The 27,060-nt window shown below is 41.3% G+C and overlaps 3 protein-coding genes across 3 annotated transcripts; 2 read left to right on the top strand and 1 right to left on the bottom strand.

Annotated features, from left to right (window-relative positions):
* The first annotated feature begins 4,662 nt into the window (after positions 1-4,662).
* On the top strand, positions 4,663-8,108 carry sypl2b (synaptophysin-like 2b). The gene is made up of 6 exons (XM_026154904.2): positions 4,663-4,844; positions 4,989-5,066; positions 5,772-5,890; positions 5,994-6,189; positions 6,537-6,728; positions 6,843-8,108. The coding sequence occupies exons 1-6, from the start codon at positions 4,827-4,829 to the stop codon at positions 6,948-6,950; spliced, it is 711 nt and encodes a 236-aa protein (XP_026010689.1). The 5' UTR covers positions 4,663-4,826; the 3' UTR covers positions 6,951-8,108.
* Positions 8,109-8,697: 589 nt separating this feature from the next.
* On the top strand, positions 8,698-15,012 carry atxn7l2b (ataxin 7-like 2b). Its single transcript, XM_026153647.2, has 9 exons — positions 8,698-8,848; positions 9,341-9,409; positions 10,623-10,935; positions 11,162-11,379; positions 11,580-11,662; positions 11,839-12,023; positions 12,435-12,603; positions 12,833-12,954; positions 13,900-15,012. The coding sequence occupies exons 1-9, from the start codon at positions 8,752-8,754 to the stop codon at positions 14,417-14,419; spliced, it is 1,776 nt and encodes a 591-aa protein (XP_026009432.2). The 5' UTR covers positions 8,698-8,751; the 3' UTR covers positions 14,420-15,012.
* A 5,793-nt stretch (positions 15,013-20,805) lies between these two features.
* On the bottom strand, positions 20,806-23,795 carry amigo1 (adhesion molecule with Ig-like domain 1). Its single transcript, XM_026153649.2, has 2 exons — positions 23,396-23,795; positions 20,806-22,609 (listed from the first exon to the last, which is right to left on the bottom strand). Exon 2 carries the CDS (start codon positions 22,500-22,502, stop codon positions 20,958-20,960), a length of 1,545 nt encoding a protein of 514 aa, XP_026009434.1. The 5' UTR covers positions 22,503-22,609; positions 23,396-23,795; the 3' UTR covers positions 20,806-20,957.
* Between the last annotated feature and the right edge of the window lie 3,265 nt (positions 23,796-27,060).

Genomic DNA, 27,060 nt, shown 5'->3' with positions numbered 1-27,060 from the left:
CCTTGGCGTATTGTCTCTGCTTCTGGGTCCAGCTTGTGTGCTGAACTACGGCTCTTGACATGTATGGTTTATCCACAGCTGCCCTAAATTACCAGTATTGGTAATAACCTTCTTGAATCGCTACCTTATTGTGGTGGACAGGTTTGTGTGTCCCAGGAGCTATGTTGTCGGGGGGGGGGTGCCCCCTGGTAGGGTCTCCCATGGCAAATTGGTCCTGGGTGAGAAACCAGACAAAGAGCCATTCAAAAACCCTTATGAGTAGAAGATCAAGAGAACAGTTCACTGTGCCTTTGGTTTGGGGAACAAGTTGGTGGACTCTGTCATCTTACTGGGAGACTTCAATGTTCATGTGGGCAACGACAGTTTGACCTGGAGGGGTGTGATTGGGAGGAACGGCCCGCCAGATCTGAACCAGATGAGTGTTCCATTACTGGACTTGTGTGCAAACCACAGTTTATCAATAGCGAACACCACGTTTGAACATAAGTGTGGTGAGGCGTGGCCCGTGGTGCCATGCGGACACACCTGCGCGGCATCTGCAGATCACGCAGATGCTGTTAAAACACGGGGACTTTGTTTTTTGCCCTTCTCCCCCGTCCCTCTTCTCAGCAGTTTCTTTCCCTCTTTCTTTCTCCCCTTCTTTCCCCCAGTCAAGTCTGTCCCGTATTCAGCAAGTGAAAATAAAATAAACAATAAAAGGTGAATCAAATGGACCATTATGGCAAGGCTGGGATGGTCAATTTGGTAAAGTAAATCTTTTGGGCATCTTTCTTTGCCTTTAGACAATAATTCTGATGGCAAAAGAGCCAAATGAGACAGGCAAAAAAAACCAACAAAAAACAAACAAACACGGGGACTCAGGGGTTGGTGTTGTTGTGGTGTGACGCATGTCAATAAAGATGGCTCAAAACTATGATCCTTGGACCCGTCGTGTCTCATTCACACCACAATAAGTTTTTCCATAAGTGCACGTAACACCAGGACACCCTAGGTTGCAGGTCGATGATTTATTTTGTATTCATATCATCAGATCTGTGTCTGTATGTTCTGGACACTCAAGTGAAGAGAGCAAGTAGTTGCTGAAGCAAATACTATGGGAGTGTGGGAGTTCAGAGAGGCCTTGGAAAAAGACTTTTGGACTGCCTCACAGACATTCTGGCAAACCGTCAGGCCGTTCAGGAGGGCAAAGGGGTGCTGTACCTGCACTGTGTAAAGTACTGGTGGAGCACTGCTGACTTCAACTGAGGATATTGCACTGATAGGTCTTCCATAGATGAAGCAGAGTCTGGACACAAGGGGAACAACTCGTCCATTACCAGGGGTGAGGTCACCGAGGCAATTAAACAACTCCTTGGTGACAGAGCTCCTGGGATGGATGAGGTCCGCCCTGAGTTCCTGAAGGCTCTGGATCTTGTAGGGCTGTCTTCGGACACACCTCTACACTGTTGCATGTAGATCAGGGGCAGTACCTCTGGATTGGCAGACGAGGGTGGCGGTTCACATCTTCAAGAAGGGGGGACTGGAGGGTCTGCTCCAACTACAGGGGGATCACACTGCTAAGCCTCCCCAGCAAAGTCTATCCCAGGGTGCTGGAAAAGAGAGTCCATCTGTTAGTCGAACCTTGGATACAGGAGGAACAAGGAGTGTTCTAGGTCACGGGACACTGGACCAGCTCTTTACCCTATCAAGGATATTTGAGGGTGGATGGGAGTTTGCCAGTCTACATGTGTTCTGTGGGTTTGGAGAAGGCATTTGGGAATACTGGGAGTCTGGCCCATTGCTATGAGCCATTTGATCCTTATACACTCTGCCAGGGTACCTGAGATACCCTGAGTGTATGTCCACATCCCACCTATGGTCACGAGCTTTGGGTAATTACTGAAAGAACAAGATCGTGGATACAAGAGTCAAAAGTGAGCTTTCTCCAAATTATGGCTATCCTTAGGCTAGTGTTCTGGGCATGTTCCCCTATTTCGAGGCCCCAGGGCAGACCCAGGACATGCTGGAGAGATTATATTTCTCAGCTGGACTGGGAATGCCTTACTGTTTCCCTGACCCCCGGACAAGCAAAAGGAGGTGGCCAGGGAGAGGGAGGTCTGGGCTTCTCTGCTTAGGCTGCTGCCACCATGACCCCTGGTTAAGCAGAAGAAGATGGATGAATGGTAATAACCCAAATCATTTGTTATGTTTCATGGCTAATGGCCAGTCAGCCAATATGCATAAGCTCTTGAAATGTTGGTTTCAATGTTAAAATATAGTTATTGTCAATATCCACAAGTTTTACAAACAAAGCTGGAAAAATTGGACAGCACATTGTTATCTTTTGATTAAGATGCCAGATTGCATTTGCTTACTTTCACCTGTAAAGACAGAAATAAAATCTGTTTTTTAGTGTTTGAATGTTCTCTTGATTAATTTCTGTCCAGTGTGCCAGCTCAAATGGGTGTGTAAAAATATGAATTCAGTTTAGTGCATTCAGTCATTTTAAACATGTTTTTGACAGATTTCTAAAATATTTATATTTTCTTATTTTTGTGGTAGATTGTCTCACAAATTTGTTAAGCACTGGAGGCCTAACCTGCCACGAGATCAATTAACTAACAATATAATTGATAATATGCCAAGAAACACAAAGAAACAAAAAGCAGTTTGTTAAGTTTGTTAAGCGCTAGATTATTTGATATTCGAATATGTCAAATTTTATTGTGGGATATGCACTTTATATCCACAATATGAAGTAAAATAAAACTGGTTCCCACTAAATAAAGAGAAGCATGATTAGGGCAGTAAGGAAGAATATTCAATTATACCTAACCCCTAGTCACATTCTGTATCTTGATGTCACAAATTCCTTAAAAAAAAACAATCAAATTACTCATCTATATGTGAATCTTTGGTTTTGGAGCTGTTGAGAGTCACAGCTGTCTTTTTTAATCCAGTTGGTAATTCATTGTGATATAATACACATCAACATCCATCCATCCATCCAGATGCGCAGACCTCCCTCTCCCCAGCCATTTCCTCCAGCTTGTCGGGGGGAACACCAAGCCATTCCCAGGCCAGCCGAGAGATATAATCTCTCCACCATGTACTGGGTCTTCCCCTGGGGCCTCCTCCTGGTGGGGCATGCCCAGAACACCTCACCCAGGATGCACCCAGGAGACATCCTTATCAGATGGTAAATGTATTTGTACCTGTCTTTGTATAGCGCTTTACTTGGTCCCTAAGGATCCCAAAGTGCTTTACACATTCAGTCATCCACCCATTCACACACTGGCGATGGCAAGCTACATTGTAGCCACAGCCACCCTGGGGAGCACTGACAGAGGCGGGCCCTCTGACCACCACCAGCAAGCAACGGGTGAAGTGTCTTGCCCAAGGACACAACGACCGAGACTGTCCGAGCCTGGGCTCGAACTGGCAACCTTCCGATTACAAGACAAACTGCCAACTCTTGAGCCACGATCGGTCCCAGATGTCCCAAATGCAAGTGTTGGTAGCCGGGGATTGGTCCGCAAGGGCCTCCGCTCCTGGCCACTGCACGGCACACATTGACCTGACCCCCACTGTGCCTCCAGCTGGTCGCCTGCAGGAGGATGGGCCCATGTCCCCTTTTCAGGCTGTGCCCGGCCACCAGATGCTCACCCTTGGGCACCCTCCCCGGGCCTGGGGTGGGGGGCGCCCCAGTAACCCTATCCCGGACAGGGTGAACTGTTCCCTTGATCTTGCACACATCAAAATCTTGGATTTTATTGACTTTTCTTCCATGGGCAAACAAACAAATACAGGCTCAATACTGACTCTGAGTCACAGCAGTGTCAATGCCATCACTAATGCACCAGTTTAACCAATAAGATTTTGTAGCAAAATAGTTAAATTTAAAGAATTATTTGAAAATGTGACAAGTAGATTATAGACACCGAAATAAATAAATCGCTACTTTTTCAAAAGGTCAAATGGTCATCACTTTGGTAAGCGAAGCAAGAGTTTCTCAACAGGCTTAATAAAAAAAAAAAAAAGCCAAATTTACTTAAGTGTTAAAAGGCTCCTCCTTAAGTCAACACATCCTGGTTGGGTTTTTTTTTTTTTCATTATATGCAATAAACTCTGCACAGCACCATCAGATGATTCACAGGAATCATAGTAGGAATCGAATTTGCTTCCACAGCATGTCAACAAATTTAACAGAACCTGACTGCAATTTTCAGAAACATTAAATACACTTGGACACAGTGCAGCTGTGGACACATATACAGGCCTACAGCTCATACTATATACACACTAAAGACATCCATGCATGAGGGATGTGAAGCAAACGTGAGCAAACTTTAAGACATATACGGGCAAGTCTTAGACAAGAAACACTATCAGGACGATTAAATTAATGGTACATCTCACTTAAAGCTCATGTAAGTCCACATGAAAACTATAAAGAATAACTTGTGTGATCTCAAATGTTCTGCAAATACCACGTTTACTTCTGGCACTTACACTTCTGTGTCTTTAGGGCAACTAGTAAAATTTAATTTCACATGTTTTTTGCATTTGTAAGCTCTGAAAAACTCTTTCTTGTGTAGTGTAACCTACAAAGATGAACGCCTAGTGGCGAAAAACAAACAGGAGCTACCGGATGGCATTTCCTCCACTTTGAGCCCTGCTGTTAAGCAGCGCCCCCCTTCGTCGGGGATCACGTGTTGTCAGCTCCAAGTCAGCAAAGTTGTTGGAAAAGTTTTGACAAGACCAAGGATCTTCGACGCAGCTGCAAAGAGACCAGGATCGGCGATTCATAACCGCTCCTAAACTCTGATTTTGAGTCTGGGGAAACAATGGAATCCGTTGCGCAGGTAAACGCGCTACAGGAAGAGTTTAGCAGTTAATGACGTATATCTGATGAATGGACACTTTTGAGCAAACACTCCTATTTACGCCCGACCCTCCTCGGCAGTGCAACTCCGTCTTTCTCACGCTGTGTCTTTATTTTCGATTAGAAAGTGATGACTTCGGGATTCAGTCTTGACTTTGGACCTCTTAAAGAGCCTTTGGCATTCATCCGTTTGCTAGAATGGGTAAGTTTTTTCTTCACTTTTCTTTTTTTTTGCTTTCTTTCCTTTTACTTTTTACCATATGGCCTGTATGGCGGGGTGTGCTTTGCGTAGGAAGCCTCCTTGGCTGCAAAACTACTTCATAACTTGATTGTGTTATTTGTCTTGTGACCCACTGCTACGCCCAGATAAGCCATCCAATTCATCATTTGAGCTGTAGCACTGTTATAAATACGGCATGCAGTTGCACTCGAGTCAAGATGCCTTCCTATAATAGGCCTTTATGCGGCTCAAACCAAAAACCAACGTGTAGCAGGCAGGATGTTCAGTGTTCTGCACGCCAGAGGGTTTACAGTATAGGGTCCGATTAACATGCGTAGCCGCATAAAACCAAATTTTATTTCATATGTGCAGGTTGATATTCATTTCTGCGCTTCCAGCTACTGGATAAAGCATTCTGGCAGCATTGCATGACTTTAAGACCGGATTTTGCTACTCTGTACAGCTGTCACCCTGATAGTTTTGTGTAAGACTTCCTGTCTTACACAAAACCAAACCAAAAAAAAAGTTAATTGCATAAAATCTGGAAGGAAGTGTGGGTACATTTGTATGACAGTTATGTTCAGCACTCTATCCTGAGCACCTAATTTGTATCCCTTTATCTTATATATTCGTGTGTGTGTGTGTGTGTGTGTGTGTGTGTGTGTGTGTGTGTGTGTGTGGGTGCAGGTCTTCTCCATATTTGCCTTTGCTACAACTGGAGGTTACAGTGGCTCATCCAGCATCAATGTCAAATGCAACGGAACAGAAAATAAAGAAATAACAGCAAACTTTAACTACCCATTCAGGTGCCAAAACAAACAGTGCCACACCTCAGATTCCAGTTTACCGGAAAGTGTGTTTTCTTTAACGATTGTCATAATTTCTAATGCGTTCTTTGTGTGTACACAGGTTGATGGATCATCCCTACGCTGTCCCTAACTGTAATGGAACATCCACTAATTACTTTCTGACTGGAGACCACTCATCCTCTGCGCAGTTTTATGTCTGTATTGGTGTGTTTGCGTTCCTCTACAGCACCGCCACGCTAATCATCTATTTGTGTTACAACCACTTGTACAGGGAACCTAGTCGGGGCCCAATCCTGGTAGGTTTGACTGGATTCACTCTATTTCTCTGTTGTTTTGGCTTAGCTAGGTCGTCCTCCAAACAGCTCACAGGTCAAGATGACATTACAAAACGACCAATTTAAAGCAAATTTGAAGTAAGGACATATTTTATGATTTGTAATTATTCACTTTAGTGATGCAGGAGAGCAGAGATAACGAGATGTCCACTCTCAAGTTTGAGGATTTAACAGAGATATGAAAATGAAAAACTGGGGAGGGCGTGGTTTCCAAGCAGCTGGACACTGCTCTGTTCTCTGCTGAAAACATTTCAGTTGGGTCTCCTTGTGGGTTTTGTAGTGACATGTATTTTTTGCTGCTCAATAAGGACCTGGGGTTGACTGCAGTGTTCGCCTTCCTGTGGTTGGTATCATCTTCTGCTTGGGGTAAAGGTTTGTCTGATGTGAAGAGGGCTACCGATCCTACATTCTTGCTGACTCTTATTGACGTTTGCAAAGGTGGCGTGCACACGTGCACAACGGGGGCTCTGCCTTCCATGGGTCGATTGAATGCCTCTGTGGTAAGCTTTATGCAATTTATTTTAAGTAATAAGCCTTAAATGGATAATTACCCTTGCTTTTTTTTAAAATTACCCATGTACAGTTTTGACTTCTTCTGTTTTATTTTTCGGCAGGTATTTGGTTTTCTTAACCTCATCTTGTGGGGAGGCAACTGCTGGTTTATTTACAAGGAAACGCCTTTCCACAAATCGGCCAACCCACCTGCAAATGTGGAGGGGTGACCGAAGCCATTCTAACTACACAGCCACTTCATTTTAAAATAGTCTAACATGTAGTGTTCCTACACAAATGCTTTTGGTTAGGACTGCAAAAGGAAAAATACTATTCTACGTATAACAAATGTATTTCAAACTGACTGCTCTTTTTTTTTTGCAGTATTAATTTCAGATCTGGATTTTCTCTCAAGCACATTTTACAAAGAACATTTTTATATCTATGCATCAAATATGAAGGGCCCCTTATTTCTAATGAGACTATGGATGTGCAGTATTTTGTAACCATACATTCTGCATTCAGAAATTTTTTTTTAAAGGCTCAGGGCTGTTGAGTGTATGAAGTGCAAGAAACCTAACAAATAAAATATAGTTTAAGTGCATTGATTCTTAACACAACTGTAGACTGTGGATACGAATTTCAGCACAATCTTTATTATAAAGGCCTGAAAATATAGAGTTTCGAAAAATTCATTAAAAAAGTAGCCAGTGTGAGATTGTTTAAAGTGGGTCAGAGTCCCGTTTAATCTTTTTTGTTATTACGCCTCATCATCTCTTCACGTCAGGCTGATTTCACTTGTTTAGACTAACGGCTAAATATTTTGTTGTATGTGATGCCTCTGTTCATTAGGAACATGCCAACTCTTTAGGAATTTCACATTTCTCACGATTGCTTGGAATTATAAGATATTTATTGGGCGCTTCTCCCAATAGGACTTGCATTTTTCTGTTTCTAGATCTTTCTAAATCAAGGAGTGTGTTTAAATTGAGGAGTTTGTATTAAAATTACATTGTTCAATACACTATTTCAGTAATGTTGTCAACCCTCTTGTGTGAGCTTAGCTACTCATTGGTTCTTTTATTGTTTTGTTTTTTTCTTAAATGGTTGACTAATCTCTTGCCTGTTTTCAGTAATTGTATATTTCTTATCTCTCTTTTGTGAGGCTTCTACCTCCTCTTTGTTATAAGGGAATGCAAGCCATCTGCCTTAATTTCCACCACTCTTATGATTTCCTACTTTTTGTGAGCGGGCTTGATTCCCAGTTTCCAGCTTTATCAATCAAATTGTTGTTAAAATGCTACAGAAGAGAATGGAGTCTGTGGTCGAATACAGAAAGAAATTGTGTGGACATGAAATGTCTTGCTTGATTAAAAGAAAGAACCATATTTGTTGTCAGATCAGTTTTTTATGCCTGTTATTTCAGTGGCAGCACATATTGCATAACATGTTTGTAAGGCGGGTACACTGGAGTTCAGGTCTTACACACATTAAGGGTTACGTGTGTAATGGTTGAGCCCCACTTAAAAATTTTACAACCTGTGTAGACCTGATACCTGACCTTTGCTGAGCTTCATCACTGCATAAAGTGCAGAATATTTTTGAACTCAAAAACACAGCGTGTATATGTTTAATTTGTTTTACTGGAACATTTTTATGGTTTGCACAGTTGTTCAGACACAAAAAAAGCATATGACCAGCTTTGTGAAATTGCTGTGGAGCCATTTTTCGTCGAACTACAGCGCTGCAGAATAAGTTAAACTTTTACTACTAAACTAATATATATATATATATATATATATATATATATATATATATATATATATATATATATATATATATATATATATATATATATACATACATATACAGTATTTATTTAAAATAGGTAATATAAAGCGATGCAAAATCTCAAATTTTGTACTTTTATAATAAAAACTCTGGCAATATATGAGTAAACATGGATCAGCACGGTCACGAGCTTCGTGAACTGCGCGTGAACTGGCGAATCGTGAGCGCGCAAGAGCTGCAATGGCCGCTTTGGATCGGCGAAATCCTAATCTCGACGACTTTGTCGGATTAAACTGGAGCTGTTGGGTAGACAGAGTGAATGTTTTATCATCTGACGGTGAGTCGTGCACCCCAGCTCCAGACCTGATTCCCAGCACGTCATAACGTCAGCATCCGACGATTTGTTTCGTTTTTTGGTACTTAAACACACACAGCGACACAAGGCACGACCCAAACAAAAGACGCGCTGGGTCCTAGTGCAGCGAGCTTTCGTCGTTTGTTGACAACCTATGAGCACAAATGGAAAGAATTTCCTCCTTATTCTGTTATGTGGTGAAAACAGAATGTTAAAGTCTTACTGAAAGACGCGGTTTGTTTTGGATCAGAGACAAGAGCATTAATTTAGTTGAAAATTTGCTCAACTTAAAGCTTTTACAGCAAAAGTGACTGTAATCAGTTGGCAATAGCTGTGGATGAATAATTCAAACTGACGCGTGAAACCCTCTCATGTGTGATATGCATCTGTTACTGTATAACCAAATAAACCCGTTTGTGGCAAGAAGATACTAGAATTTAGTATTTCATGCTCACGGGTTTGCTTTGCCTGCAGCTGGGTCTAAGGTTGAAGATGACGAGTATGGGATGAACTGCTCAGAGACCATGATGCTCGGAAAAGAAGGTGAGGACTGTGACTGGGCGCATTCAGTTAGAAATTTGCTTACAATCGTCACGGACATGAACGTCGTGGTTATTTGTGGATTTTAATAATTTCTTTGAACTTTTGCTTTTCCGGGGTGTAATGATTGTACAGCATACATCTTAAATGACTTTAAAAAAAACAAGAATTGGATGTACATGTTTGAATTTATTTTGGATTTTTTTTCTCATCCACACAGGGTTGAAATAATAGGCTCAAATGTAGACATACAGTAACTTACATTTTTAATAAGTGTTGCTGAAGTTTTTACGGTATCTTTTAACTTGACAAGGCCAAGGCTTATTAACTTCTTGTTAGTGATCATGATTAATTACAACTGGTAGATTTGCTTGACATCACTCATTGGCTTAAGCGATACTGACTGCAATAGGAGTGTTTAAAGAACTCAGTGAAGATCTAAGAAGGAGAAACCACCAAGGCTCAAGCTTGTCATGCATTGGAAACTCCTGGAGCACCAATGTCACTATGTTTACATTGCATTGGTACGAGAAGGTGCCTGTTCCAAAGCTGACGGCTTCAAACTCGACTGAAATTTGCAGCCGCCTGCATGGACAACCCATATGCCTTCTGCACAAAGGTTTCATGGTCACGTGAGACAAAGATTGAGTTATCTGGCCACAATGAAAATTGGTATGTTTGGAGAAGTAAAGGTAAGACTTTAAAACATAAGAACATTGTACCTATTGTTAAGCATGGTGGTGGTATCATCATGTGGCACTGGTACAATTCACAGAAAGAGGACTAGCTTCAAATTCTTCAACTCCACGTCAATTCAGCAGCTAGCTGGTTGAAACTTGGATGGGTGTTCCAGCAGGAAAATGATCCCAGGTGCACATCAGAGCTGGTTTTAAAATGGATAAACCAAGTTCACTTTAAGCTTCTGGATTGGCCTTCCTGAAACTCAGACCATGGCTGTGTTGAGCCCGTATTTATACTTCTGACCCTGTGTGCTTTAGAACATTTCCAAAATAAATTCAAACTTGTGCACCTAATTCTTGTTTTTTAAAGCCAGTAAAGATGTTTGCTGTACAATCATCCACCCTGGAAAAAAGAACAGTTCAGAGAAATAATCGAAAGCCGCAAATGACATTCACATCATGTTGTCATGAGTGTATGTAAACATCTGACCATAAATGTACCTAATTTTGTCTCTCCTTCTTTTTCTTCTCTATAGATATGCACATATATGGCCACTGCCCAGCACACGATGATTTTTATTTGGTGGTGTGCAGCCAGTGTGGTCAGGTGGTGAAACCTCAAGCCTTTGAGAGGCACTGTGAAAGGTTGCATGGTTCTGTTACAAAGATATGTAACCCGCCATCCGCTGTGGCGCCTCAGCAGCTAAATTGCTCCAGCCTCGGTCTTTCTAATAATTCTTCCTCTATGGAAAGGAAGAAGGAAGGCAGATGTCAAAAGGGCGGCACCTCATCTGCAACCTCACCTGCCCAACAGCACAAGTCTACAAAGACCCACAAATATATAGTGAGGTACTGTTTACGAGTGCCCGTTCAAGAATTAGTAGTCAATGCTAAAATTAACAGATTAATTGTTATTGGAGAACTCTTCCCTGCTCTTCCTGGAGATGTAGGCAAAAACACATTTACATCTTCTAGTTTATATCTTGCATAAATATCAGTGTTGTCTCTCGTGTAAGTCTGAATATCATGAATCTAATAAGTTAATTCTAAGCTCATTTTAAACTTCTTTCTGTAGTTTATCTTCTGTGAAGTTCCCTGAGGAAAACCCTCACTCGTCCTCCATGCCTTGCCTTCCTCCATTCCATTCAGCACCCCTGCCCCCTGACGACTGTTCCACCTCCACTCTGTTAGAGAAATCCTCTGTGCAGAAGTTGACAGCTGGACAGTCCACTGAGTCTCACTGTCCTCAGCGGGGCATAAGAACCTACAGCCGGATTTACAAAAACATCCACAGTAAGTCAGCTTTTTCCCCCCAACTTTTGTCTATTACTTCCCCTGCTGCTTTCTAGGAAGTCTGCCCACTTAGTGTGTTAACTTGGGCTTAATGTGTTGTACATCAGTATTTGCATTTTTAAGTAACAGCCTGCATGGATCCTCCTGACAAGTCCTGCTGTTGCTGACTGACCTTTGTGTTTGTGCTTTTCTCCACATAGAAAAAGAATGTGATCTGAATAAACACGGCAGAGTTTTGGACCCCGAAAGGAAGACGCTGTGCAACAGGGAGCTAATGTGCAATGTAAACTCTCAGTACATTGTCATGGCACATTGCCCAGAGTTGTTATCATTTACTTATTGTAGTTAACTGTATAAAAGTTTGGAAATTGCATCTTTTATTATTTCATACAAAACCAAACTATGCCACTTTTTCCTTTTCTCTTTTGCACTGCTCTCTCACGGTTCTTTCTTTCATAGGCTGATTCAGTCAAGCATCAGCAGAAAGTGTTGGGAGAGACTAAGACCACTGATCAGAGAACTACCTCAGCTACAGATCAAGATATGGAGAAGCTTCGTGATGAATCAAAATACAAAAAGAAACATGTGGAAGCTGACGGGGAAAAAATAACAAATAAAGACAGCAACAACTGCCACATTCAAGGGTATGAGTCTTAGTGTATACCTTAGCAGATTATTGCAGTAAATTAAGTATTTCTTTCAGTTATATAAGAAAGCAACATACTACTGCATACTCAGCGTCGTACGGTGATGCAGGATAATTGCAAATTGTTGAGCTGCAGTTCTCCCATTGTAGTTCAGTCTGTGTTAGTCCACGCTATAATGAGCTTTCCTCCATTACGAGTAAAAAAAACCCCAAAAACACTTTGAATGGAAATCTTGAGGATTACCAGACAGATGTTACAGTCCTGATAAGTATGCATCGTCTTTTGCATATCTGCATATTTATTTTATCACATGAAACTGATGTAGGTTTTTTATTTTAATGTTTTTTTGTGGGCCATGCACTAGCTGTCACAACAGTCTCACGTTTGCATTACTTTGCCTTCACACAGGTCCAGGAATCCATCAGGAAGCTCTCCCGAGGAGGAGGGTAACGGCACTGTGGAAGCGGAAGTGCAACCTCCGTACCCGTTCACCTTGTCAAGTGACGACAGTGAAGAAGATGAGCAGGATGAAGCCACAGACCTACCTGCTACACCCTGGCACCCCAAACCTCTTGGGGTGAGGGCGAGATATACAAAATGCACAGCAGCTGGTTGATGGGAAGGTTGTTACGTTAAAAAAAATCTTTAATGACTGTCTTCAGAGGGGCTGTGTGATAATCTTTCTAATATAGCATAAAATCCATGTTATATTTCTCAAAACAAAAAAGGGTGGTGTGGATGTTTATGTACTTTCAATTCTTTTTAAAGATGTTAACGGTGGAAATTTACACATTGCTTTCATGCAGCTATGCACTTTTGGATGTCGCACGCTCGGTTGCAGCATCTTCACATTTGATCGGCGTTTGCACCACCTGCGCTTTGCACTCAGTGCCATGTTGGAGCGCCATGTCAGCACACACTTGTGGAAGTGAGTATTACTGTTTTTTAAATGGCACCCATTTGCCCAAAACAAGTTGAAGAAAAGACCTGCTGACTGAGCTTAAAAGACAACTATCCACAATATGCAAGAGCCTCCACTGAACTAGACACTGAAATCGCTACAGGGAGGAGGTCTACTGTGGATGGCCTCAGCTACTCCCTGGTAATTGTCTAAATAACAGAAACATCAGCTTTTTTTTTTCTTTTCTATTTCCTACCTTTGCTGACGGGTTGAAAAACATCTGTTTGCACTGCATGTCTTCACTTATATTACAAAGAAAAGCCTTAATGCCTGCCGTGAGGCTCATTTGCAGCTTCATAGCTTTGGATGCTTTAATGCTCAAAGAACACACTGTTTCAAATCCTTCATCTTGATGCAAACCCCCACCAACCGCATCCTCTGCTTTTTAACCACAACCATGTTGGTTACATTTATAAATAACACCCCTGACAAAACTCAGAAGACTGAAACACAAAACCATACCTGGAACAACAATGCCATGGTATCCGTCAGCATTACAATTTTGCCATTGGTCTGGCATAAGGGCATAAGCTAACACCAATGTTTGCCACAATATAAAGAAACATCTCTTTTTGTGTGTGATGTGATTTTGCCCGATTGTGCCATATTTACAGTACAAAATTTTAATTTTAGCATTGCAGCGCAGTGAGGTGAAAATAACTCGTGACAGCTGGTTTCCATGAGTATTATTGGACTGTGTTTCTTTTTGAAGTCTAGTACTAGAAACAGTTCAGACCTTAAGCCTGCAGATGTCAAAGCAATCACAGCTAACATCTTGAGGCCGCTGTTTAATTTATCTAATAACAAAATGAGGCTTCAGCTAATAGTGCAGAAAACTCATGGTAAGTGAATCTGCCTTTGAGTTTTATTTTATTGGAATTACCTTCACTTTTTTTTTTCTTTTACTTGCAGGAAAATGCCTAAAGTATCATCAGGTCTCAGGTCACACTCCCACAGCCTTGAGTCTACCTCACTGGTACAGTTTGAAAACAATCCTTGTCAGCCAAACTCTTACAGTATTAAACCGCCTTATCCTACCACGTCTGCAAGTGTCGGGTCAGGGAGAGTGTGTAGTCCCAGCAAAGCTCAGCTTATAGAGGTGGAACTTATGCAAGATGCAAGCGCAGCACAGAAAGCTGTCAAGAAGTTACAAAGCAGTGAGATCAAAGCCTCCAGATACATCAGGGATCCCTTATTTCATCAGAAGGGCCAGCCTCAGCGACCAGACAGTGCTACCTTCTCAAATGGAAAAAAGCCACGAGAGTCTACGAAGAGACAGTCAGATGTGAAGAAGTGTCGCCCTTTGCCTGTACCAAATCACCGCTCTCCCCGCAGCAAAGGGAAGCTCCCAGGCGATCAGCAGAAAGTGGTGGCCTATGACCACATGAGTGTTGCTCAGAAACGCAAAAGCAGCAGCGAGTTACTAACCTGAACTTCTTCACTTTCAACGATCTCTAAGTTGAAATGTTTGTCCCATTCTTCCTGCTCCAGCTTTGCCTTCTGGAAGGGAGAAAATATCCAACATGTACTTACATAAAGGTTTGACAAAAAGCTCGACCCCTAAACACAGTATTGCTTTTATCTTATATTCTGAATCCATTCCTCTTTTTTTATTTTAAAGTCATGAATGGACAGTACGTCTTCTTCATTTTAATTTGAATGTGATGTAACAACAGTAAACGTGTTTGGTAAGTGACAGTTGCTGTTTACATCTCAGCTTTTCAGCCAAACAAGAGGCCAGTCTTAAAACGACCACTTGGAGATGAAGCGGTGCAGGACAGCTGGTACCAGCATAGTATGAGTGTGTGAATGTGTGTGTGGTTTTTGTCTTTTGTGTATATTTGTCTTCAGGTTTTTATGCAAAGATTTCAGGAACAAGTGTTTGTATTGACATATTTGTAATTGTTCTTGCTAAATTTATAAAAACTGTTTAAGAACATAAGTATACCTCAGTCTGTTCATAATGCTGCTAAAGTTACTAAGTTTTTTTGTTGCAGAACAATTAAAGTCTTGCATTACTCTTGCTCTCTGATTTTCATTATTTCACAGCGGTTCTGTACAGATGAGTCATTAAAGACTAATGACTAAAACTTATTTTGATAAATTGAAATCCACTCAATTCATAAAAGCGATTGCATCTACTCGTCCGATAATTTTTCATCTTTAAACACCAGATGGTGCTATATATGCATCTGGAAAATGCACTGCTTTTTCTCTAACGATATAAACGACATTGATCTCAAGCCACCTCTCATTTCTTTATATTTTGTTTCCAAGGAGCCAGACTCTTATAATTTGTTGTTCATCAGTGGTTCTCCAGGCTTTCTGAAGGTCTTTCAAAGAGGACTTTTTTGTTTGTGAAACCATTTAAAATATTCAAGTGTTAAAAGACAGCTAACTCAAGGGATAGAGCTGTGTTGAGTCTACATGTAATGGATAACTTGGCAAAGAACCAATTTTAGATTATATCTTTGGACACTTTGTTACTAGCAGACTGTTGCAAAAACACTTTCATTCCCATTTATCAGCTAGTAGCTGAAGACTTGGCACATCTCAGCAGGATGTGCAGTGTGTCCTTAAAAAAACTGAGTCTAGACAAGTGGAGGAAAAAAAGAAAATGTGCTGGGCCTAAAAACGATTTTCAACAAATGAACAGTACCTGAAAGTCATGTTTTCAAGAAAATGGAAAAAATAGGACTTGGGTGATGGCCCTTAAGTTGATCCTTCAACCAAGTTCCCGGAAGTCTCGTCAGATATGATCTCAGTGGAAAAGTGGCTGTCAAGCATCCATTCTTAAGGAAAACAAATGTGGAGAAAAGGCTGAGGTTGCCAAATTATACAAGAACTGGACTGAAAATCAGTTACAACAGGTGATGGAGAGAGAGTGGAGGCTGCATTTCAGCCGAGATCTTTGTCAAAATTGATAGAAAGTTGAACACAGAAAAGTACCATCATGTTTTGATTCACCATACAATATCATCTGGAAAGCCTCTGATTGGTAACGGCTTCATGTTCAGCAATGACAATGATCCCAAACAGACTGCTAGTGCAGTAAAAGAGAAAAACGCAATGAAACACTGTCAGTCATTGATTGGCCTCCCGGAAGCCTGAACCTGAACATTATTGCAGCAGTGTGGGATGATCTAAAGACAGTCAACATCCAAAGAAGAGCTTTGAATGTCCTTGTAGAAGCCCAGGGAACTATTTCTGAAGACTAGTTAAAGAAATTAGAAAAAAGCTGCCCAAGAGAGTTCAGACTGTGTCGCATAATAAAGGTGGTCACAACACATATTGACTTTTAAGCTTTTAGAATTGTACAAACTCTGATTGTGACTTAAATACTGTATTTCCATGTATGTTTGCAGACCTCAATAGAATCGCTGCAGCTGAGAAAATGTGAAGAAATCATGGCTGACTCGAGATTTTTACACAGACCTGTAGATCTACTTATTTATATCAATAAATTAAATCCTGCTTCCTGTTTTAGAACATTGTGATTGTGGTGCACAGTCAAAGGTTTCTGAGAAAGTTTGCAATCATTTATGAATTCATTTGTAATACACAAGGGTGCCACTGATTAATTTTGGTGTTCTCTGCATAGATAAAATACCCGCTATCATCTAAGTGATCCCAGTTTTTCCAGCACCAAATATAGATTCAGTGGAACCATTATAAAAAGACATAATGCTCCTATGAAACTACTTACCTTACTTTCCTAGTGAACAGCAAATGTCAATATTTACAGACTGTAGTGTTTTACATAATGTTACCACTAGATGGTGTCAAGGCATCGATGATGTATTTCATATGTAACCAACAGGATCTCTTCTATTCCCTCCACACGATACAAGCAAAATGTAACTTTGGAAACTTCGATGTATTAGTTTCATATCCAAACTGGTACTAAATCTGAGAACATTGCTCCATACTCTTTATTTAATGCAACACCTGCTAAGATGTGTATGCGAAGAACAAGTTTCATGAAACAACAATTTCTGATAAAAGTGAAATCAGAGGCAACAAAGAGTGTAAATTTGAATCTTTTATTAAGTCAAAAGATATATCAGTATTTTTTGTCTTTAACGCCTACTGGTTTATTCTTATGAAGTCAGAGAAGCTCCTAAGCATACCATGCAAAGCCATTCAACTTTAGCTGCGAGACCTTTCATTTCTTAGGGCAGTGACCAATCGTATCATCTTTGAAGCAGTGGTAAATAAACTTAGTGCTTTGTATGCTGTTAAAAGCTTCCTTCATGTCCTTTGGAGACTAGCAGCACTCTTTTAAAGCACCAAGCTTTTAGCCTCCGCAAATCATGAATGTTCCCTTAACTGCTACTTCATAGCTAGATGAGTGGAGATGTGTGCTGGGCAGCGAGAGATCACTCTCCTCCCTAATTGGTGAGTCTAATGTACCATTAGGGTAAATAGCAAAGGGCCTGTAACATGCACAGATCTCGAGACCCAAACTTTGTCTCATTGATAGTACAAATATGAACTCTTTAAAATGTGATCCCTATTGTGTGACATAGTCCTGAGATTTACTCACCCGCTATGTTTAAAGCCATTGAGAACCCATTACATTTCAGGAATTTGTTGGTGTGCTTGGAGATCATTCCTGATTTTTATTTTAAAAAACAGGAAAAGATTTGTACGTACAGAAAAGCTCTCGCTTTGTTACAACACTGCTGCTGCAAAATGCACCTACTTGCACCTCCCTTCATCATCTGACATGTCACCAATGTGATAAAGCACTGCGCTGCTTATGGCTTTATTAGCAAAGTCAAATACTGGCTGAATATGACTGGAGGCTACATACTCACTGCCCATTAGGATGTCTCATATGCAATTATGCAGTTATTTCAAAAGTGTCCCCTTTTTCCCATGCAGAGTTTGTTCAGATATATTCTCCGTTTAGCCATATTCATCACCAGATGACGGTAAAATACATCCTCTTTCAATAAAAAAACAAAAAAAACAACCCCCCCCCCCCAAAAAAAAAACAACTGAACTCCACCTGGCTTAAAAAATAAACACACATATCCAGACTTGAATGTTAAAACAACTAACAAGATCACAGTGACAGACATAATGCAAAATGAACATCATCAGATTATACAAGGATACAGTCATTACACTGATAGAACATAGCAGTACACAACTAAGCCATACTGAACACACAAAGTGAGTCTCACTACGTATATATACTGTATATATAGTTATTAATATATATAGGAAGGCAGGTTTGCTTTGAAGAGAACAAAGACACTCTTTCTTTCTATTTTGGGTCCCTTGCAATAGCACTAATTTATACAGAATTGCAACCTGTATTTTAAATGACAACACAGAGGAGTAGACCACCCATTACCCACAGCAGATTTAACTGGACTGACATCGGGTTCATGCAGGGAAAACACAACCATTTCCCAGTGATCTGGTAATTTAGCGTGCTCAATAGCGGTAATATCTGTGTATTGTTTCCATTTTTAGCTTCTCAGCTTTTGTCTGGGGCTCAAAAAGGTGAGTAGTCTGAGTGGGGAACAGGTTAAAAGCTCAAAACGGGATTCTGTGAAATGTGAGCATCCTGGCCAAATGGAACCAGTCTGCGGTAATGCTAAATGCGGCTCTATTTAAGTAGGATTTTAGGTTTTTTTGGTCCTCTTCGTTTCTCCACCTGGTATTCCAATGTGTGAGAGAGTGGAATGATTCACACACACACCACCTCTCAGATAAATGTGACTTCCTTTTCTCGCCCACGCAGGAGACGTTTAGTGGTGCACACAGTGTCTGTGACTATTCCACCTATTTTGCGTACAAGCCTACTGCACCCACAAATGTGTACGTCTTTGTGTGTTTAGCTGCAAGATATATTAATAACTATCATTTCTAATAGAAGGTATTCTTTGAAGCTGAATTCAAAAGCGTAATGAATTATCATATCTTACAGTACTTTTCACCCGTGTGACTAAGTTGGAGTGTAAATGTGTAAAGAAAGGTGCAGGCATTTCCCTCATTAACAAGCTGCAGACTACCTAAAGGGCGTTGCATTCATTGCCTAGTTGAACGATTGCTTTTGAACTAAGTAAGGGCAGCTTCAATGACAGCGGTACACAAACAAAGCAAACACATCTGGGCTGAATTGTGGCTGTCGGTATACAGAGAGCCAGGGAGAATGGTTTTGTGTTGCTGTGACTCATGATAACACACCAATCCCCTTCAGCTCAAAGAGACAAAGACACAGAAAGAAGAGGGACGCTACATCCCATCAAAGGAAGCAATTAGCATTTACTCCAGGCTGGCCTTGTCGTATTATGTCACGAACACCGCGCACGTTAATGAAATCTTTCTTGTTTTTGCTAAGAGACAGTCTCCTGTTTAAAAGTTGTTAATGAAATATGCGCCGCACACCAGGTGTCTTGCACATGAAATTACTTTTACAGTTAATTCAGTAATATGTGTTGGCAAAGGGATCTTTTCAAAAGATCCCGGGTCCCCTGTGTTAACTGAAAATTTCCTGTCAGCAGCCACAAGCACTAAAATGAGCCTTTTCTTGTCAAATTATGCACAGCCTCATGTTACGAATGAGCTTAATTTTCTGGTGGAGTCAGGAGACTTTTTATTGTTATTTTGCCTTCAGTGTTTACCTGTTAATACAACCTAGATCCTTTTCTAACCACCATAACAAACAGCTACATTTTCTGTGATATGAGGATCTACCCATCTGAGCAAAATGCAAGATGAAATACTTTATGACAAAGTTTAAGATGTATGGGTAGAAATTTGTGCTATTCGGGGATTTTGTGCAATGTGCAAAAATGCAATAAAATAAACTCTGCAGCTTTTTTTTTTTTTTTAATGTTGCGGCTGACAGAAACTAATGCTGTAACTGGAGAAGGAGTTAAACTTGACGGCAAGTGGCACCTCGGTGGACGACAAACAGAAGCCTTGTCATCCTTGTAAGGAGTGTGGCACCTTTCTGTATACAGAATTCAGACGATCTGTTGATAATCAGTCATAACAAAATACTTCCCTGCACCTAATGTGTATCTGTTGGAGGTGCTCACTGCTTTTAATTGTGTAAGACTGCAAATGTTTCTTTGGGGTTATACTGTGCAGCAACTAAGAGGCAACTTTTTTGATGAACAATTCATTTGTGAAAAATAATTAGCGTGGAGTTAGTTAGCAGTTAAACTGATTCCCTTAACATATAGCTGCTGGAGTATGATGTAGGATGAATATGACCTGTGGTGGTTTGTGCTACGTCAGTGAATGACTAAACATCTGAAAAATCTGTATCTTTCTTTATCTTACTCATCCAGTTCAGGCTGGGATCTCGGATAACATTGTTTTATGGCGTGCTGTTTTACTATAGAGGACTCAAGGTTAAGGTCAAATGTATTCATAGCCTAGTGACGTCAGTCAGTCTAAATCTCTTTCTCCTTGATAGAGGAGAGGTACATGAATCTGTGCTCTAATGTTTACTTACAATACAAGCTACTCTAATCCTTAATAATAAATATAATTATGAGTTACCCATGGATTCAGTATGTATACTATTTGTGAACTAAAATTCTTCTTACATCTAATTTCCGTCTATGCCTTTTATTTTCCCAACTTTTTCAGTTTTATTGATCACTTCCTGAGTGCTGACGTCAACGACAGGACATCTACGTTTCGCTCTCGTAAGACTCTTAGTTTTCCCTTTCCGTCTACACTGATATTCCTTCACAGTATGAATATTAAGTGCTACAGATCAAAATGCTGGAAAAGTTCTGCCTATTGTCCTTTTTGACAATGAGACAGTTTGATTTTTACTCCCTTTGAAATCCTACTTTCACTCGCCAGCGACCGCAGGTGAACATTTCTCGGCAGTTTTCTCCCACAAGGTCACAGTTCACATGAACTAAAACATGGCTCACGTTGTATCACCTACATCCAGTCATGTGGCATCCACTGTCTTTGCCAGTCTCATCTCAGACCACCATGGGAGTGTCTGAAAACACGGAGCTGATGGACTCTGCCACTGACTTCTTCCTTTTGCCCTTCATTAGAGAACCAGCCTCTGCATCCAGATCATCATCATCATCATCCTCATCCCCATTGGGGTTCAGCTTACCATTTTGTCCCTGCAAGTCCTTGGAGTCTATGAAAGCCACATGCCTGTTCAGTTCGGCCTTGAGTGCCGGGTCCTCGTGTGTCGGTGTCACACTCAGCATTGAGGAGTGGATGCTGTCCTCACCCCGAGTTTTACCCTTGTTAGTGCAGCAGAAGCAGCGACATGGCGTCAGGTAAAGATACATAAGCACCAGCACCACACTGGCCAGGCAACCTACCAAGGTGGTGTATGCTGTGTTCAGGGTCTCCCCAGCCCCCTGCATGGTGAAATTGTGAACCTTGAGCACTACGTAGATAGTCTCATTAAAGCTCTCACTCGTGGCAAAGCAAGTGTAGGTCCCAGAGTCCTCAGACCTCACTGAACTAATCTGCAGACTCCCATCTGACAGGACTTTAGCTGTCTGGTTGCTCCCAGGTGTCACCAGAACATTACCGGGCAATGTCCAGGTCTTTAACATATTTCTGTGTTTGGTGTCGCAGCTAAGAATCAGTGTTTGCTCCAGAAAAGCCTCTTCGTCTGCCTCCTTGAATGTGCTGCAGTTCATAGTATCACCGCTGAGGTCAAAAACGCGTGCTTGGGTTTTTTGTGGGCCAGGTAAAACACAAGTGTAGTCGTCTTTAAAGTCCACAGCAGAATTGAGCTTTCGCATGTACCAGTGTACCAGGAGGGTGTAAAGGTCACAGTGGCACAGCAGAGGGTTACTGTGGAAGTAGAGGCCATTTTTAATCCAGGCGGGCAACACCTGGAGCTCGTCAATGGGCAAAATCTTGATCCTGTTGGTGGATACGTCCAGGAGGCTGAGTTTCTCTAGGCGGGTCTTTTCTTTGACCAGCTCCACAGGGAAGCGGGAGATTTGGTTCTGGCTAAGGTACAGCTTCTGAAGGTTAATCATGCTCACAAAGGCTGTGCGGTCAATCTGTGAAATCTTGTTATTGTACAGCAGGAGGACTTCTAGGTTGACCAAAGGCTCAAAGATGAACTCATCCAGCTGCTTTAACTCATTAGAGGACAGGTCCAAGTAGCGCAGGTGCTTCACATTTGTGAACGCCTCTGAAGACAGGAACTGGAGACCATTGTGACTGAGCAGGAGGTTATGCAGATTCGGGAGCTTGGCTGGGGTCCACTCAGATTGCAGTCGGATTATCTCATTATAGCTGACATCCAGCACAGAAGTGTAGAGAGGTAGACCAGTCGGGACGATGGTCAGATTCATTTTGGAGCAACTGACGATGTTCGCGGCGCAGATGCACATCTTATGGCAATTTAGTGTAGAACCCGCTGCCTCTGGGAGCCAGAGGAGAGTCGCGCAGAGGGCGAGAAATAAGGCCCATCTCTGGGACTTACTCCAGTGAGGTAATGTTTCCAACAGGCTGTCACCTGTTCTGGTGGAAGGCTGCAACATGCTTGCAGTTGTTCTAAATCCCAGAGAGTTTCACTACAATCCCATTCTCAAAAGAAAAAGCACAGAAGAGCAGCTGGAGGATTCTCAGGCACATTGCTAACTGAAGGCTGAAAGAAGCAGAAAGATAACGCTTTTAGACAGAGTGTTTGTAAACACAAAAACATCCATTCACAAAGCGGAGGGAAATGATTCAAGTCATAAAAATAGGACAATGGAAAATCCTGCATTTAAAAAAAAGGGGCGACCACATCACAATTTCAAACACTCTCTCTCTTATTGAATGGTCTTCTAACTGGCGACCTGATTCATGTTTTATTGAAATTTTAGCTATCGTTGTTTTATCTGTTAAACATTAACTGCATTATTATAATCATACCTACCTACTGCAGACCACCAGAGTAAATAACCACATATATTTCCCCCCTCCGAACCAGTTTGAACCTACAATACCACATCCGCGGTAACCACTGTCTCCCAAGCTCACATCTCCCAAGCGCACGAATAAAGACAACAAACTTTCCTCTGCAGCTTTGCACCGTGCGCGTCTTTCTTTAAAACAAGTACACAAGCACGCCGCAGACGGTTACTCACGCTAACCCATGTGCATTCACACTTTCTGGAAGACAAGAATTGACCCCCCCCCCCCTCCCCCCTTCCCCATTTCCCTGGCTCACATTATTTTTCTGGCGCACATAAAAAGACACAAATGGCACTACGTTAAAAAACACAACTAAAATATATAATTGTTTACATCATCACCATTTTCTGAAATACCCTTGCCCATTTGTGGATGAGCAGTTCAGTCGTTGCATTGCACCATTCTGCTGGAAAACAAACAGACATCACACGCCGTGAGGCGAGAGATGGGGAGGGAAACCGAGAAGGACACGTACCTTCAACCGGGATGCAGCGGCGCTTAATTTCATTAAAACGGCCCCTTGTTTGTTTACAGCGTTGCTGCATTCAGATATCCGCCGTCTGAGTCTCCGTGTCTGCCGTTGAGGACGGCAACGGATGCAGGGAGGAGGGAGAGCACTAGAGATCTCCTCGCCAAAATAATAATCCCCGTCCACGAGGCATCCAACTCTTGGTACAAAAAAAAAAGATTATATAAAGAGAAGACAACTACACGTTCTTCTAACTAACGATCATCAACAGATAAGCGACCGCGTTCTAAAACCTATGATTTCATTCAAATGTATTGCTCGGAACACGCACGACCGCACATCCGTCTCTTGAGGATAATTGGCGCATTTTGCGTTCGGATCTCGTCGGGTCTCTGCAGCTGCCACTGAGATAATCAAGAGTGAGCAGTCTGTATCTGACAAGCTTCCCGTGGATCCTCATAGGCCTGCTGCTTTCGCCGTGCAGTGCTGGTCTGCAGAGGTTGACGTGTGTTTTTCGGCTGAGGCAGCGCGCTAAAACCCAGAAGGCGCTGTTTACAGAAATTAGCTTCACCAAAGATACCCAGGAGAGGAAACCAACCAACTGAGAAAATTAGGCCAAGTTTTGGGGGGGGTTGCTTTTTTTATTTTTTTTTATTTTTATTTAAAAGCTGAAGTATTTTTGCAGGTTTATATCTGCGTGGTTGTGATTATGTAGTATATATGGTAGTTTTACATCACCAAGATTACCACTAATTTCAAGATTTTGTGCACATCTATGTTTTGCTAAAAACAAAAAAGACCCAAAACAAAACATTACATTAAATATAAAAAATATATATACAGAGGCCTTATTGACTGCTTGGCATTTCATATCCTGACCCATCACGCCAGGCAGACACTTGGACATGCTTTTAACAGGGCCTGCATGCAGATGTTGATCAGGTATGTTGTTAACCAGAAGCGATACAGTTATTTGGGATTAAAACAGTATCTGGTACAGAGAATCATCTGGTGGCTGGATGTCCCGATCTGGTAAATAAGAGGCAGATTTCACACACATGTGTGTCCCACATTTTTCTCTGCTTGTTCTGGTCCGTCATCACTTCCCATCTGACAGATGAGCGCGTTAACAGTGACTACATGTCCTGAATAGGGCTTCTATTTTTATTTTGGCCCCATGGAGGTACCAATAAACAACCCCAACCCACCCAAAAAAGTTTGGATGCTGTGTAACATGTTATAAAAACAGAATGCAGTGAATGGAAAGTGGAGCATATCAAATGTTTTAAACTAGGACATTTTACTACGTCATGAAACATATTAGTTATGGCAGAAGCACACCTTTAAAAAACTGTGACAGCTGCAACAGAAGGCTGGAAAAGTGGTACTAAAAATAATAAATAAATAAAATAATTTTGCAGTTAATTAGGTTAACTGGCTACAAGTCAATAACATGATTAGGCATAAAAAGAGCATCTTATTTTGCCAGAGTTTCTCAGAAGTGAAGATGGGCAGAAGTTAACCAATCTGCAAAAAAATAAAATGCTTTTTCAAAATGCAGGACAATTTCAGAATAGTGTTTCTCAGCACAGAAAGATGTTCAATATCTTATCATCTACAGATTCTAATATCATCAAAAGTTTCTAAGAATCTGGAGAAATTTCTGTGCGCAAAGACCAAGGCCGGAAAACAGTACAGTACTAGATGCCTGTGACGTTCTGACCCCTGGGAAGTATGCATTAAAACGAGGCATGATTCTGTCATGTAAGTAACTGCGTGCGATCAGGAACATTTCGAGAAATCTCCAAAAATCATTGTATGTGATTTCACTGTGCCATCTACAAATACAGGTTAAAGCTCTATCGGGGGAAAAATAATCCAGAGCATGGTGCTGTCGTCTTTTCTTTGTGAAAAAGAAGATTGTTCTGTAATTTGGAAAATAAAAATTTTAAATTCTTTTTGGAAAATCCACTTGACAGCAAAGGTGAGGGAACATCCAGGTTGTTATCAGTACTAAGATCAAAAGCCTGCATGTCTGACAGTACAGAGGTGTTTTGGTGCCTATGGTATTTGCAGCATGCAGATCTGGAAAGGCACCATTGTCGCTGAATAAGATGCAGGTTCTGGAGCAACATCTGTTCCCATCCTGTCCTTTTTAAAGATGGCCTCGCATATTTCAGAAAGAGAATGCTAAACCACCTACTGCAGCTAATACAACAGCCAAGGCTGTTGTCCACAAACTGAAAACATCGTGCAAACATAGAGCATCGTGGAAAAAAAATACAACAAAATAACTGGTAGTTTATCTGACTGATAAATTCATGAGTCAACCTTGATTAAAAGGAGCTTCTCAGCAAAATCATCTTTACATGTTTTTCCTCTGCCCTTTATTACTCTTCAATAGTTTGTTCTGGCATGATTTGCCAGTTCTGAAGATTCCCATTGCAGACATGTGTGCTTTGATTTTGAATGTAATTCTGTTCCTGAAATCCCAAACAAACACATTTGAAAAAGCTCAGCTTCGAAGCCTCTTTCCAGAAATCATGACCCACTTACTCAAAAAATGCACAAACCTCGCTGTGAGCACCTTTATGTAGGAAGTATTTTCCCCAGTGTTGGGACTAATGCGTTATTAAGTAACGCGTTACAGTAACTACGTTATTAGATAGGGTCGTTACTCGTTACTTCGTGTGGTGGCTATCGCAGAGCTTCCACAGATTCAGTAAGTGGTGGAGGCCAGCAGGTGGATGAGGGAAAGATAAGATAAGATAACCTTTATTAGTCCCACACGTGGGAAATTTGTTTTGTCACAGCAGGAAGTGGACAGTGCAAAAGTTATGAGGCAAAAATTAGAATACAATAAGAATAAATACAGTACACAACTGTACAGAATAGAATAAAATACTATATACAGTAGAATAAAATAAAATAAATATACAATAAGATAAAAATAGAATACAAATACAAATACTATATACAACTGAGGGGAGGCAGGATGAGAGACCCGAGGCGGCCGCCGGTCCGAGTGTGAACTGGACTTCAGGTAAGAAGTTATGACCTGCAGTCTATCTGGGTCAGATATAAACCAAGTTTAGGTGCAGTTTATTTTCGTTATTCTGACTTTTTCTGTACTGCTACTAGCTAGCATGACGGAGTTTCTATACAGCTGGGTGGGTGCTATGATGATGTTGAACTTTATTTTGTTCACAAGGTTAATTATTAGAGTTGCCAACAGTCCCGTAAAAAACAGAATCGTCTCGTATTTAGAGAAAATATTACGTTTCGTGTTGAGGTGAAAAGGAACAGTTTGTCCCGTAATTCACCTTCAATGAAAAAGACACAAAGCTGGATTTATTCTGTCTTTGCTGCACAGCTGCCTCTTCTTCTCTCATTCTCTCCCCCTCCCTCTCCTGTTTCTACTTCAATCATGAAAACTGATCAATGATCAGCTGATCGGCTTTTCTCTCTTGTTTATTTATCGCCCACTTTGCACCAGAAAGAAACCGCCGGATGTCGCGCTAAACAACAGCAGCACGTTTAAGCTTGATCAGCTGTTGTTAGAATTTATTTAATATTACTTTCTAGTATCAGCTGATGTTTGCTGGAGCCACAGCTGTAAAGCTGCTGGTCATGATATCGGTTTGGTTATCTGGTGAGAGGGAAACATGAAG

The sequence above is a fragment of the Astatotilapia calliptera genome, chromosome 20, assembly GCF_964374335.1.
Source record: "Astatotilapia calliptera chromosome 20, fAstCal68.1, whole genome shotgun sequence".
NCBI lineage: Eukaryota > Metazoa > Chordata > Actinopteri > Cichliformes > Cichlidae > Astatotilapia > Astatotilapia calliptera.
Note: the sequence above shows the minus strand (reverse complement) of the source record. Positions and strands in the feature narration are given on the sequence as shown.

Excerpts from the sequence above, each read along its gene's own strand:
- atxn7l2b (XM_026153647.2), top strand. The coding sequence starts at position 8,752 with ATGGCCGCTTTGGATCGGCGAAATCCTAATCTCGACGACTTTGTCGGA. Across the intron at positions 11,380-11,579 it reads GATTTACAAAAACATCCACA|AAAAAGAATGTGATCTGAAT; the intron begins GTAAGTCAGCTT and ends TTCTCCACATAG. Across the intron at positions 12,955-13,899 it reads GTCAGCACACACTTGTGGAA|GAAAATGCCTAAAGTATCAT; the intron begins GTGAGTATTACT and ends TTTTACTTGCAG.
- sypl2b (XM_026154904.2), top strand. Across the intron at positions 5,067-5,771 it reads TCATCCGTTTGCTAGAATGG|GTCTTCTCCATATTTGCCTT; the intron begins GTAAGTTTTTTC and ends GTGTGGGTGCAG. Across the intron at positions 5,891-5,993 it reads AACTTTAACTACCCATTCAG|GTTGATGGATCATCCCTACG; the intron begins GTGCCAAAACAA and ends GTGTGTACACAG.
- amigo1 (XM_026153649.2), bottom strand. The coding sequence starts at position 22,502 with ATGTTGCAGCCTTCCACCAGAACAGGTGACAGCCTGTTGGAAACATTA.